We start from the raw sequence: 13,622 nt of genomic DNA, 5'->3' as shown, positions 1-13,622 counted from the left end.
AAATCTTTAAAAGTTCACATAATATTTTGATAATTTGATAAAATAACAAAATTCAAATCATTTTGATTTAGATATTTATAAAATATTAATTTTGAAGCTGCTTCTTATCAACACGGATAAATAAAACTCGAGAAAATTAGAATTTAGTTTTTAATTTTTTAAAATTTATTTTAATTTTAAAATTTATGTCGATGCTCGTTATTTATAGGTCTCATTCATATTACATGTGTTTGCATTCCCTAGTATTACTTAAAATACTCGAGCATTTTACTCTTCTATTTCACGTACAGTTGAGAGTGTCATCGCATTAAAGATCATAGAACCAGGTAGATGCATTTATGTTGGAGGTACGGGCCATTGTTCTTTTTTATATTTTTCTTTAATTTATTTTAATTTGTTTGGAATATTTCTCTCCCTTTATTTTAAAACTCTTATGCAAATGTGTAAGTCTATATAAAATTATTTTTAAATGAATCTCTCTGAACAAAGAGGTTAGGTCATGTATTTGATAGCAATACCTCATAGATTATCTACAAACGTTTAATATAAATTTAGAAAATTAACGAGTCTTTTTGGAACATAGTACAAATAATAAAAATATTTTTTAATTAAAAAAAGTTAAAAAATATGTTTCGAATGTTTTTTAAAAGTTGTAAGAGTACGATGAACGATTTTCTTAATTTAAAGTTGTTATTAAAATATTTTTTAGATCCAAAAATTTATTAATATTTTTATTAATTCAACCGATTACTACATATTTTGTAAATTTAGAACTTAAATAGTTTAATAGATTATTGGAATATATTTTATATAGCAATGATTTTTTAGATTATGTTCACGATTTCGTTAATAGTATATTTGGTAAATTTTATTTTATTTTCAAGATTTGGTTAATATAATATTCTCGAATTTAGTTCGTAGTTTATATTATATTTAAACGTGTTAAATATTAATGAAAATTGGACTTAAAAGCTAACATTTTATTTCTTTTTCCTCAAACTTACAGCCCAGCTTTAAAAAAAAAAACAAAGCATTGAAGAAAGATGTTCATAAAAATGTTCCATAAATCAGTTTAAAACCTTATTTCTGCCGAGCCAATCATGTCTTTAACCTCAAGAAATTGGCTTCAAAATGTAGAGTTTGCAGGCATGAGAATCCACAGTGGCTGTCAAATTCGCTACAAAGATAGTCTTCAAGGTAGTGTGCTGCAAAATTTCAGACACATTCAAGAGATTTTTGTGGATACATGAATGATGTTGTTTGGGGGGTGCTAGAAACTTACCTCCCAAAGATCTCTTGCTCGAACGTTGCTGTTTGGAGGGATTCCGATGTCGTCCCATTGGGCGGTGATCGAACTGCGCCATGGGCCACGGTTCAGCAACACGAGTGCTACTCGGTAGTCGGAGAGAGGTCCTGCCCAGACCTGGAATGACAGTTAACAAATGGATGTTTAGGTCTTCTTTGTTGTGCAACAAAATGGATGATGATATGGTAATAGTAAGAGTGTGTGTTGGAATTTTACCTCTAGGTCGCCTTCGCTTCTGACCTTCTTGGCCTGGACACCGAGGGGATCTGTTTCAGGAATTATCGAGCGAAGTTGATGAGATTGAGAAGCGAGCAATACCATGGATGACCCGAGAAAGTGTAATGATCATTCATGTGTATTTTGAAAATATTTGCTAAAACCACCGCACCTAAATGGATGAAGAAAGTTTGATGGTGATCATATGGATTAGAGTGTTGAGAGGAAGATGATGAGAAGAGGATTCAGAAACCGTGGAGAAAAAAAGATCAGGATTGCTAAACCGAAAGAGTTCTGATATCAGGAGAATATTTGCTAAAACCACCACATCTAAATGGACGAGGAAAGTTTGATGGTGATCATATGGATTAGGGTGTTGAAATGAAGAAGATGGGAAGAGGGCTCAGAAGCAGTGGAAAAAAAAGATCGGGATTGCTAAACCGAAAGAGTTCTGATATCATGAGAATATTTGCTAAAAGCACCGCATCTGAATGGATGAGGAAAGTTTGATGGTGATCATATGGATTAGGGTGTTGAAAGGAAGAAAATGAGAAGAGGATTTAGAAACCAGGGAGAAAAAAGATCGGGGTTGCTAAACCAAAGGAGTTCTGGTACCATGAGAATATTTGTTAAAACCACCACACTGAAAGTTCTCTATTTATAATCATTTACAGAAGCAAATAAATTACAAAGGAAATGGAGAGAGCAATAAATGGATACACGATATTCGATATTTGCCTATAATAAACAGTCAAATATGATACCTACGAGAAACCGTAATGGAAGACTAAATATCCTCAATCATACGAGATATATTTTATAAACAGTCAAATATGATACTAAAAGAAACCATAATGAAAGACTAAATATCCTCAATCATACAAGATATATTTTATAAACAGTCAAATATGATACCTACGAGAAACCGTAATGGAAGACTAAATATCCTCAATCATACGAGATATATTTTATAAACAGTCAAATATGATACCTACGAGAAACCGTAATGGAAGACTAAATATCCTCAATCATACGAGATATATTTTATACCTTGGTTAACTGCAATGACTTCCGTGTTTGTAATGATCTCCTTTGTTTCTTTTGTTAGATTCCTCAAATCACAACCAAGAAGAAGGGGAGCCTGCAACACCACCACCCCACAAGGACTATATTAACAACAAGGTCTTTTTCAATCTTCAAGAACATTTAAGTTTCTGCTACCCAATACCTTGGAAATGGCCCAAAGACTAAAGTGGACAATGTACTCATCTTTAGTCATCCCTCCATTTCCCACCTCAAGCATATCAGGATCTGATAACAGTTCGAAAGAATGATTGATCAAAATATTCCAAAGATATTCTACTAGAAACGATTTGGTCTGATATGTCGAATACACTACCGTTCCAGCCACCAGGTCGTGCGAAGTCGGCATATGGTTCATTAAGGTCTGCTCTAGAAATCATACTGCAAATGCAATCTCCAATGCTTTAATCTTTCAGTTTCAGATGCTAAAATATAAGAAACTAAGCAAAATCTTCTTTGAATCGATACCTTTCCCACGAATCGTTAATGTCGTTGGTAGTTCTCCAGCTGTTTCCTAACTTATCACCCCACAAAGCAGGGTGCAGGTCTCCCCTGCAGATCAAAGCAAGAGAGGAATTGTCATAAATGAGAATAGAAAAGAAAGAGTTTCATATGAACATATTGAGTTGGGGATAAGTAGGATTAGCTATACCATTCACAAAGAGAGAAGAAGATGGGTCGCCCGGCCTTCATCAGCGCTCGAGTCATGACCGGATATCTGAAAAAGAAAAGATATTCAACAGGCTGCTTCACCCTTCACACTCCAACAAATGGCCAAACGAAAAAAGAAGTGAACTGATTGATTTATGATTGTAACAATTGCATTACCTAACGGTTGGCTTAATGTTACCATTGTTGCAATTATCATACTTCAAATAGTCAATCCCCTGCCAAATAAAGTAATGTTCATCAACAAACTTCAAGAAGTGAACATAGTATGCTATGATTTGAAAAACTTGGTAGGGAGTATTCCCTGTTGTTCATACCCATGAAGCAAAGGTTTTAGCGTCTTGTTCCTCATGACCAAGAGAACCGGGCATGGTTTTACTGCAAGTAAAATACCTGTACATATGCATGATAATTTAATGCGTGAATATGGAAGATCGACTTTACATAAAGAGAATATGCAAAGAAATTTGAAAATGCTAAAAATTAAAATTTATACTAAAATTGTTCTCTTTTTCCCTATAACATTTAGAAATTTTCAATCATCTTTCATGTGCATTAATGTCTCTAAGATACAGTAGAGTTGGAATTGTCCCATATATTAATTCAATAAGCTAAATATGTACATAAACATAGAAGATGAGTTAAGACTTGAAATGGAAAAATAAAATATAGATTATGCAGTTGAAAATTATCGTTACCCAGCATCTGAATAGATTCCAAGCTTGAGACCCTTGGCGTGAACATAATCTGCAAGAGCCTTCATGCCAGATGGAAACGTCGATTTCTTCGGCACCAGATTACCCTTATATCATATTAAAAAGAAGTCAGAACTCTCAGAGACATAAAATCAAACAGTTCTCATGCAATCTCAAATTACCTTATCGTCACGAGCTATCTCAGCCCAGCAATCATCTAAGAAAAGCCAAATATCATTTAGTTTACCTTTAGAATCTTGAACTAGAACTATAAGAGAAAGAGAGAAGAGATCGGCCCATACCGATATTGACATATTCATATCCAAGCTTCGAAAGCCCAGTGGAGACCAAAGCATCAGCTGTTGAACCAGGGCTTTTTGTTATTAATTATTAATTAGCGTTTTGAAAGCTGAAGTAAGAGAGATATTGGATGATGAAATTTACCAGTATCTTTAATCATGTTTTCATTGATATTGCATGCAAAATGATTCCAGCTATTCCATCTGTCCAACAACAAGGAATTTTCAAATTAAAATAAGAACAGTTTCATCAACAATGTTCTTTATTCCATTTCCTCCAATCGGATATTACAAATGATCTTAATTAATCCAAAAAGAAAGACAGAGAGAGAGAGAGAGAGAGACCAAACTCATCTTGCTAACGGAACGAAAAGGACAAATACAGAGAAGAATAAGATAATTAGAGAAGTATGTGCCAAATACGTCAAACCTTTCTCCTAGTCTTCCGAATATAACAAAATAGCAAAATTAAGAAAATCTCCTAGAACACTCCTTACCTAACATTTCCACGGGATAATAATCAAAAGTTTGAAACAGAGAGACGAAAAGTCGAAAATCTAATCAGTTCGAAAAGAACTACAAATTAACATAAAAAATATACAAATTCAGTCAAGTAACCAGCGTCATCTGAATAAAAAACAGAGAATATACATCAACAAACAAACAAAAACAAAACCGATCAGATTGCGAAAGATCAAAGCACTCACCCCATCGGAGGAGTAACTCCAAGGCCATTTGCAAGCAGATTCCGCCTCAGCAACTCACCAGCAGCGGAGATCTCAGCCAATCTGGAAGTGGCCAAAACACTCACCACCATTACAGAAGAAAACACAAAAACAAACACCCCCATTGCCGCTCCTCCGCAGTAACTCCGGAGCTCCATTTCTACACTTCAAAGATGTCTCAATCTCCGAGAATATCGTCTTCGTCAGTATGCGCAGCGTAGAAATTGAAGCTCTGATTCGAATGATCGTGGATAAGCCACTTAGTGGGAGTGTCAGTATTTATAGTGACTTCTGTAATGCAATGGAATGGACCGACTGAGTTTAGTTTTCAAAATTCCGAAATTGCCCTTCCCGGATCGAATCGCAGAGTCAGATCGTTCTGCTTTAGTGGCATTGCAAATCATTATCACTTTGAATGCGACTCTTCCCTCTTTAATTTATCATTAAAAAATAAAAATAAAAATAATAATTACAATTTCTTTTTTATTTTATATATATATATATATATATATATATTTTTTTTATATATTATATATAAAGCTAAATTAATACACATGCCTTCAATAAAAAAATATTCTTTTATCTTAATTTTTTTAATAATATCCTTACACTCTAATATATATATATTAATTTTTAATGGAAATTATTAATAATTGGTTTAAAAAATATAACTTTTAAAATTATTTCAAAAATACGTTTAAATTTTTTAAAATATTTAAAAAATAACTTTTTAAAAAACACCCTTAATTTCTTATCTAATTTAATTTTAATTATTTGGTTAAAATATTCCTAATGAAAACACGTGGCTTTATAATTTAGGATTTGTTAATATCTTCCAAATAAATTGGGACACGTGTCATTTTATAATTGGCTCAGGTCATGTCAATTTGTGACTAATCAAATTCTTATTTTTAATTATTATGTTGATTAATTTAATTCCTAAGTTAAAAAATTTTAAATTATGTCTTTGAATTTTGTGTGGTTTATTTGACCTCTGTTTTGTTTTTAATATTTATTTTAATTAATTGAGCTAATATTTTGAATTTTCTTTTAATTAAACAATGTAGGTAGAAAATTATTAAGGTATAATTTCCACACGCCCTCGGAAGGTTCACGCTCGCAGGCCCCAGGGCTAACCCAAACAACTCGACTAGTTGATAGTGTCTCGTGGTACAACAAAGTCTAAGTGCAAAGTGGCTCTTGCCCTTCTCTAGCGCTCCCTTCTAGGGGGCTTAGGCTCGATCCATCGCCAAGTATGATTCTTTAGACTATAAATGAAGGGATTAATAAATTATTAAAGATACTGAAATAAAATAGATAATAATGAGTTTCTCATTTTATTTTTTTTTATTTTTCTCTGTATGGTAATTTTTTTAATGATAAGATCTCATACTTAAAATGGAAAAATCAAGTGAAAATAATTAAATTATTAACAAAATGTCTAAATTGGTTCCGTGTTAAATTGATACAATTATTAATTTACCATTGAAAAAAATACCGTTAAAAATTTAAAAGTACTTCTAACAAACCCGACACAAAGTAATCTATAAAATTTAAACTTATTTAAAAAATTAATTAAGCTATCAAATTTATTTTAACATTCGAATTTTTAATTTAAAGTATAACATTTTAACTAGCTGAGCTATATTCAAATTGACTTTCAAAATAAATATTTGACATCTGTAATAAAACAACTACCGAACCTTATCTTTTTTTACCTCTTTACCCTAAAAATTTACTCTCTATATATATTTTTTACCGAGAAAATATAGCTTTTTTTTTTTTTTTTATGATTATTTTTTTTTAATTGAGTTGGTTTCTTGGGGTGTGAAGCAATAAAGGAAGAAAGTGGAAGTTTGAAGGCTGTTTGGTTGCAATCAAAATCATATCCACAAACTTGTTTTTCTCCTTCTCTTTTTGTTTGGGAGTGTTTGTTTTGTGGAATAGTGGGGGCTGATTTCTAATCTAAGAAAATAAATTAATTAAAATATTTTCTCTATTTTTAAAAATATTCCAATAATACCCTTCAACTTTCGAAAAAAATTCATGAATACTCTCACGCTTTGAAAAAAGTTCAAAAAAAAAAAACTCTTACCGTTAGTTTTGAATATTTCGTTTCAAAAATACGTTTAAACTTTAGAAATGTCTTTAATACCCTTAAACTTTTTCTAAAATTTCAAAAATATATTTTGAATTTTTAAATATTCCAATAATACCCTTCAACTTTCCGAAAAGAAAATTCAAGAATAGTCTTACGTTTTTGAAAAATATAGTTAGTTTTGGAAATGTCGTTAATACTTTTTTTTTTAAAAGGTCAAAAATACCCTTACTGTTAGTAGCACATGAATGGAACTGTGAATGTCAGGTTTAAAAAATATTCATGAAATTTCAAAAGTAACATTAATACCCTTATACTTTTGATGTTCGTCTTAACTAATTGAGCTATGTTGAAGGTAAGGGTATTTTTACCGTTACGTTTCATGGTTACTTTTCAAACGTAATAATATGCATAGGGTAAAACTATTCTTAACGTTAAAAAAAAAAAAAAAATTAAGGGTATTAATAAAATGTTTGAAAATGTCAAAGGTATTTTTGAAACAATGCACTGACAGTTTCCATCTCAAACTAACGATAAAGGTACCCTTAAAATTTTGAAAGTTTAAGAATATTTTTGAAATGTTATATAAAAGTTTAGGAATATTTTTTATTAATTTATTGAGTTTTTTTTTTAAATACATTTTTTTAGGTCAAATTTGTTGGGGTTTTTTTATTTTATTTTTATAATTTATGTTTTGTTTTTATTGATTGATGGAATTAATTATTATAATTAAGGAGATGGAATCTTTTTGTCTTCAACTCTATGTTGTATTTTACTTAATTAATAATGAATATTTTTATTAAAATATAAATAAATAATTAAATAATTTTTAACTCAAAAGCAAATAATAATATAAAATAAAATGAATGGATCAAATCTCACCGTATCAACCAAAAAAGGTTATGAAATCAATCATAGTACATATAACATGTAATTATTTGAATTATTATTATTTTTTTAATTTATGAGTAAAAATGTGTTAATTCTTTTAGGTTCAAATTTAACCAATTAAAAAAATCAAAATTTGAAAGAAAAAATATATATAATTTATTTTAATATTTATAATTTTTTTTCAAACCCAATATATATATATATATATATATATATATATATATGGGTTTGAAAATATATGGAGAAATAAATGGTTTTTATTATTTTTTTAAAAATGAAATAGATATTATTTTGAAAATAAAATTGATTTAATAAAATAGCAATGATGAAAAGTAAAAGGAATCGGCTAAAGTGCTATGGAGCTTTGCGATATTTTGGTTTGATTTGATGTGTATAAATTTAAAGTATTTTATTTTTATTCCTTTTCGGCACTCATAATTCAACGCCACCCTTTTTCCTTTTCTTTTTCTTTTTCATAATTAACTTAAGTCACGATAAATTAATAAAAATTCTCTTTTAATTTTAATAATAATAATAATTTTAATTTTTTTTAACTCTAAAAAACACCCACTTTAAAAAATATTTTTTTTAATTAAAATGTGTTTAAAAAATACTTAAAATTTCAATAATAATTTTTAACTTAAAAAAAAAACCTTTAAAAAAGAGAAAAATATCTTTTATCTTTTAAATTTTCAATAATATTCTTCAACTTTACCTGTCGGTTTCAAAAATATCTTTTAAATGTTCGTGTCATTAATATCCTTCCAACCCCTTAAATTGTTAGACAAAATAAAAACGTTTATAGATAATTTGTAAGATGTTGATATGCAACTTCAGTCCATACTATTAATAAAAAAAAATTAAACTTTTTTATTATAAAAATAAAAGAGATTTAATGTTATTATGAGTAATTTTTAAACAAATATATTGTTACACTGTTATGGGTATGTTTACTTTTATATATATATATATATTTACAAAATTTAGAAATATTTTTATTAATCTAGCCTAATAATAATAATAACAGTAGAAGAATTCAAAACAGTTTTTGAAAAAACTATACTGAGATTAAGAGTATACTCATCCGGGTATCCTCCGAAAAAAGGGTCGTCAAAAAATAATAAAGTCATACCAGCAAAGAAAAGGTCGGGGTATGGACGTAATTGTTAGATGAACACGACTCCCCACAATAATATGATATTGTCCACTTTGAACATAAACTCTCATAGCTTTGGTTTGGACTTCTCCTGAAGATGTATTCTTACCCATGATCATTTCCTAAATCAGCCAATGTGAGACTGGCGGGACTAACTCTCAACAATCCTCAATAGTATTTCGGTCTCGTGAGATTGGTCGAGACGGGCGCAAATAGACCCAAATACTAAAATCACAAAGGAACTAAAGATATAAAGCTTGAAAATAACAGAAATGGGGAAATCAAAACTAAAATGGATATAAACCATAGTCAAAAAGTACAAATGATTTATAGTTCTAAACACACAAAATTTTGGGAATTTCAAGAACAAAAGAGCTATGAAAGTGCATTCAATCCTTTATTCGTCCTAACATGAGAAGATTGGATTTTAATAGCATAAACTCTTCGCTCTTCAAAATTACACAGACAGCAGTCCAAGAAAATCAAGGGGTGTGTGTGTATAACCCACCCCCTTACACAACAGGAAAAACAAAGTACCGGTTCAGCCCTCTTTAGGAGAAATACTTAATAACTATGCTTATAATAATTAGCAAAATGATAGGTTGAGATCTGAATGCAAGGATAAATAAAGGTAAAGGAAGACACCTGGGGAACTTCTTGAAGACGGAGCCCGATGATTCATTTCACAATGCATATCTTGATGACGGAGGCAGCTCCGATACGGTGAAGTGCGACAATGGCGTCGCCGGGTTTGCAGAGTCCCTTACCTATGGCTGATTTCAGTGCAGCCTCTAGTATCACTTCAGTGGATTCTGCATCAGTGGCCTTTGCAGATCCTTCGGCCAGTATAGGAATCAAACCTCTGTGGATCAGGCTGTGTCTGGCTGGGGATTCGTCACTGCAGGCCCAATCGAAAGAATCGGTAGTTAAAACTGGAACGACGACTGAGAGGATTGGGACAGCTGGTCTGTACTTAGCAACCAACTTGGCTGTGGTTCCACCACGAGTCAACACGACGATGAGTTTTGCTTTTGCCTTGTTGGCAGTTCGAACAGCTGAGGATGCAAGACTCTCCAATGGGCTCATTGGAAGAGGAGTGGACCTTATCATCTCCTTGAAAATGACACCATAGTCCAAGGATGACTCGGCTTCGATGCAAATACGAGCCATGGTTTTCACAGCAATTTCAGGATAAGCCCCAGCTGCACTCTCACCACTAAGCATAACACAATCTGTGCCATCAAGAACAGCATTAGCGACATCTGTGGCTTCTGCACGGGTTGGCCGTGGAGATTTGATCATTGATTCAAGCATCTGAGTGGCTGTAACCACAGGTTTGCCAGCAAGATTACACTTGTAAATCATCATTTTTTGTGCCAAGAAGATCTTCTCGACTGGAATTTCCATTCCAAGATCACCTCGAGCAACCATGAATGCATCAGTCTCGCGCAAAATTTCATCAAAATTGATAACTCCCTCCTGGTTCTCAACCTTGGGTATTCACATTATAAGAGAAATTACCATTTGATCCAACAGATATAATGATATTGGAAATGAACATTATTTTTAAAGAAACAGATCAAATAAAAAGTATGTCCTAAAAAATACTAAACTATTGGAAGTCGAGTAACAACTCCGGACCCACCCAACTAGCCTGCAAACAACGCAACTAAGAATTCAAAACTTCGAACATGCCATGTACATATGGAAGCAATGACAACAAGGATTTCAAAAGGAAGAAATCAACAAAGCAAGGCTCGCGAAACAGCTTCGAATGAATAGACATTCATTAATAGAGACGATTTTTAAGCGATTAAACAAAGTTAGGCTTTCCTATTATGCTTGCTTTTAGGCATGAAATGCTAATTTCCCTGATGAAAATGTATATCCAAACTTGAAGTAATTACCAATTTGCAGTCAAGCAACGCATGCAATAAAACCCTGATCTGGAAGCACAATACATACCTTTGACATCAGTTTTATATGCTTGGCATGGGGGCCGAGAACCCTCCGGACATTCACTAGATCAGAACCCTTGCGAACAAATGAGAGAGCAATCATATCAATACTGTTGGGAACACCCCAACCAAGAATATCCTCTTCATCCTTTTTTGTCAGGGTGGGAAGATCCACAACCACACCAGGAAGATTCACATTCTTTCTCTCTCCCAACATTGCAGTGTTTTCACAACGACATACCACCTTCCCAGCTTCTGGATCACAAGACAAGACTGTGAGGGTGATGGTGCCATCTGAGCACAATATATTATTTCCTGGTTTCAAGTCCACAGCAAGCTTCTGATAACTCATTGAGATCATTTTCTCATCCCCCTTGATGCTATAATCCGTAGTTATGGTGACTTCCTCACCTTCCTTCAGTTGAACTGGTTTCCCATCCTTCAAGAAACCAGTCCGAATCTCCGGTCCCTACCATGGTGAATAAGAGGAGATGAATCATAAAAAATCAGTTTGGAAGTGCTAAGTATATTTATATTATTCTATTAGTATAAGAAGTAGAAAACATGCATGGACTAGCATAGAGATTTAAGAAGCCCAGTAGTAAGAATTGTGCATGAAAGGTAGCAAAAACACGGCATATCAACAGGAAAATTGACCTAAATAGACAGCATCTTCACATTAGACATGCAAAGGATTATGGAAACGTTGTAAGATAACTAAAGGCTTTGTACATGTTCATAATAATCAATCAAAATATACCAGATTCAAATCAAGTAACAAGCCTAACTATTCCTCATGTAAAGTTCTAGATTGAATACTTTTTGTTAACAGCATTTATTGGCTTAGAAGATTTTCGAAATTTCAAATAGAACCCACATTTTGCTTCTTTGGAATAGAGGCGACAGAATAAGGAAATGAAATACAAGATTGGCTCCAAGTTTCATCATGGTATTTAGATGTGGGTTCTCCTAAATTTAGATGGTGCCATTGGATTCGTTGATTTCAACGAGGTGTCATTTGCAATGCCCTTTAACCTAGCAACTGGATTAAGATGCAACAAAACATGAATATTTCATATGCCAAAATCAATAATCCAAGTTAATTAATCAGATCCTGCTTAGTTCTTCCATCCATTTCAGATCACCCAAGCCAGAACCAACGAATAATATTCACGAATATAAAGTAACCAGATCCTGACAACATTGCATGGCTAATCAGTTTAAAGATAAGATCATAACAGGAGAAAGTGACAGACCTTGGTATCAAGCATGACAGCACAAAGGATTTGAGTATTCTGCATGGCGGTCCTGAGGTTGTCCAAGGTCTCTTGATGATACTCATGAGTACCATGAGAGAAATTGAAACGAGCAACATTCATGCCAGCCTTAAGAAGCTTCTCAATCATAGCCACCGATCGGGAAGCAGGTCCCAGAGTACAAACAATCTTAGTTTTGGGTACACGCCCATCATTTGGAAGTTCCTTAAGAATCCCCTCAATATCAATATTGGCCATCTGCAACTATTTTTCTCTTTCACACTGATCTACTTCCTCTTCCCCTAGGGTTCTGTTAAGCAAATCAGAAATCAAACAAACCAAAAGAAAAAAGAGAGAGAAACACAACAAAAATAAAATAAAATAAAAATCAATCCAGAATAGGTAATAGAATGAGATCCGAAGAACACGAACAAAAGAGATTAACGAACAACACGAAGAACAGAAATTTCGGAAGAGGAGAAAAACAGGGAAACATCAAAACATTAGAATCAACATTCAAAAGACGAACAGAAACAAAAACAAAAAACAAAAAACCGATCGATAGAAAGCTTCATTCACCTCTCGAACTACAAACTCGTATGATTCTTCGGTGAATCTTGTTCTTCTTATTCCTCAAATCTCAATCGATTCGAACTGTTGGAGCTCTGTGCGCTGGGAGAAAGTACCACAAAGCTTCGGCTACCACCGCTTGTGCTTCTTTACCAATACCGCTCTGTAAAACTATTTATTCATATAGCCGAAGAATATTTGTCCAAATATCAAATTCTTTGACCTAAACAATGGAATTTTAATATGGAAACTTTCGTAATTAAATTAATAATTAAAAATATTTTTCTTAATTAATTAATTATATATATATTATTTAAAAAAATAGAAAAAAATATTTTAAATAATAAATATTACGTAGCTCAACAATTAAAATACACGAAATTTCTCAAATAAATATTGTAATAAAATTAAAAAAATAAATGTAAAAATATTATTAAACTTAAATTTTATTTATACGACTTAAAATAAAATAAATAATATTAATAAATTGTGTATATTTTTCTTTTTAATTTTTATTTTTATTGAAAGTATTGCGAAATTAGGAGGAGGAAAATAATAATTTAATAAATAAATTATTTATTTTATTTTTGGAGGAAATAAATAAATAAATAAATAAATTATTATTTTTTTTAATTGGTGGTTCGCATGAAAAATGTGGGAGGGAAAGTAGAAAGCTGTGTGCGTGAGGGGAGCGCGTGGC

At 32.0% G+C, this 13,622-nt stretch overlaps 2 protein-coding genes across 2 annotated transcripts; both read right to left on the bottom strand.

Moving 5' to 3' along the window:
• Window positions 1-965: 965 nt before the first annotated feature.
• LOC111450037 (alpha-galactosidase 1-like) lies at window positions 966-5,274 on the bottom strand. Its single transcript, XM_023090178.1, has 15 exons — window positions 4,976-5,274; window positions 4,414-4,472; window positions 4,272-4,328; window positions 4,152-4,186; window positions 3,973-4,076; window positions 3,592-3,667; window positions 3,434-3,492; window positions 3,258-3,323; window positions 3,074-3,157; window positions 2,922-2,986; window positions 2,751-2,833; window positions 2,573-2,663; window positions 1,523-1,572; window positions 1,283-1,423; window positions 966-1,205 (listed from the first exon to the last, which is right to left on the bottom strand). Exons 1-15 carry the CDS (start codon window positions 5,149-5,151, stop codon window positions 1,113-1,115), a joined length of 1,239 nt encoding a protein of 412 aa, XP_022945946.1. The 5' UTR covers window positions 5,152-5,274; the 3' UTR covers window positions 966-1,112.
• Window positions 5,275-9,431: 4,157 nt separating this feature from the next.
• On the bottom strand, window positions 9,432-13,115 carry LOC111449475 (pyruvate kinase, cytosolic isozyme). The gene is made up of 4 exons (XM_023089384.1): window positions 12,932-13,115; window positions 12,353-12,662; window positions 11,104-11,565; window positions 9,432-10,629 (listed from the first exon to the last, which is right to left on the bottom strand). Exons 2-4 carry the CDS (start codon window positions 12,608-12,610, stop codon window positions 9,817-9,819), a joined length of 1,533 nt encoding a protein of 510 aa, XP_022945152.1. The 5' UTR covers window positions 12,611-12,662; window positions 12,932-13,115; the 3' UTR covers window positions 9,432-9,816.
• Window positions 13,116-13,622: the final 507 nt, after the last annotated feature.

Source organism: Cucurbita moschata, unplaced genomic scaffold (assembly GCF_002738365.1).
Source record: "Cucurbita moschata cultivar Rifu unplaced genomic scaffold, Cmos_1.0 Cmo_Scf00011, whole genome shotgun sequence".
NCBI lineage: Eukaryota > Viridiplantae > Streptophyta > Magnoliopsida > Cucurbitales > Cucurbitaceae > Cucurbita > Cucurbita moschata.
The sequence above is the reverse complement of the archived record's forward strand: the minus strand, read 5'-3'. Positions and strand labels throughout refer to the sequence as shown.

Coding starts and splice junctions, on each gene's coding strand:
- LOC111450037 (XM_023090178.1), bottom strand. CDS start 5,151: ATGGAGCTCCGGAGTTACTGCGGAGGAGCGGCAATGGGGGTGTTTGTT. Junction 4,329..4,413: donor AAACATGATTAAAGATACTG/GTAAATTTCATC, acceptor CTGGTTCAACAG/CTGATGCTTTGGTCTCCACT. Junction 3,158..3,257: donor TTCTTCTCTCTTTGTGAATG/GTATAGCTAATC, acceptor TTTGATCTGCAG/GGGAGACCTGCACCCTGCTT.
- LOC111449475 (XM_023089384.1), bottom strand. CDS start 12,610: ATGGCCAATATTGATATTGAGGGGATTCTTAAGGAACTTCCAAATGAT. Junction 11,566..12,352: donor CTGTCATGCTTGATACCAAG/GTCTGTCACTTT, acceptor TCACCATGGTAG/GGACCGGAGATTCGGACTGG. Junction 10,630..11,103: donor ATATAAAACTGATGTCAAAG/GTATGTATTGTG, acceptor TGAATACCCAAG/GTTGAGAACCAGGAGGGAGT.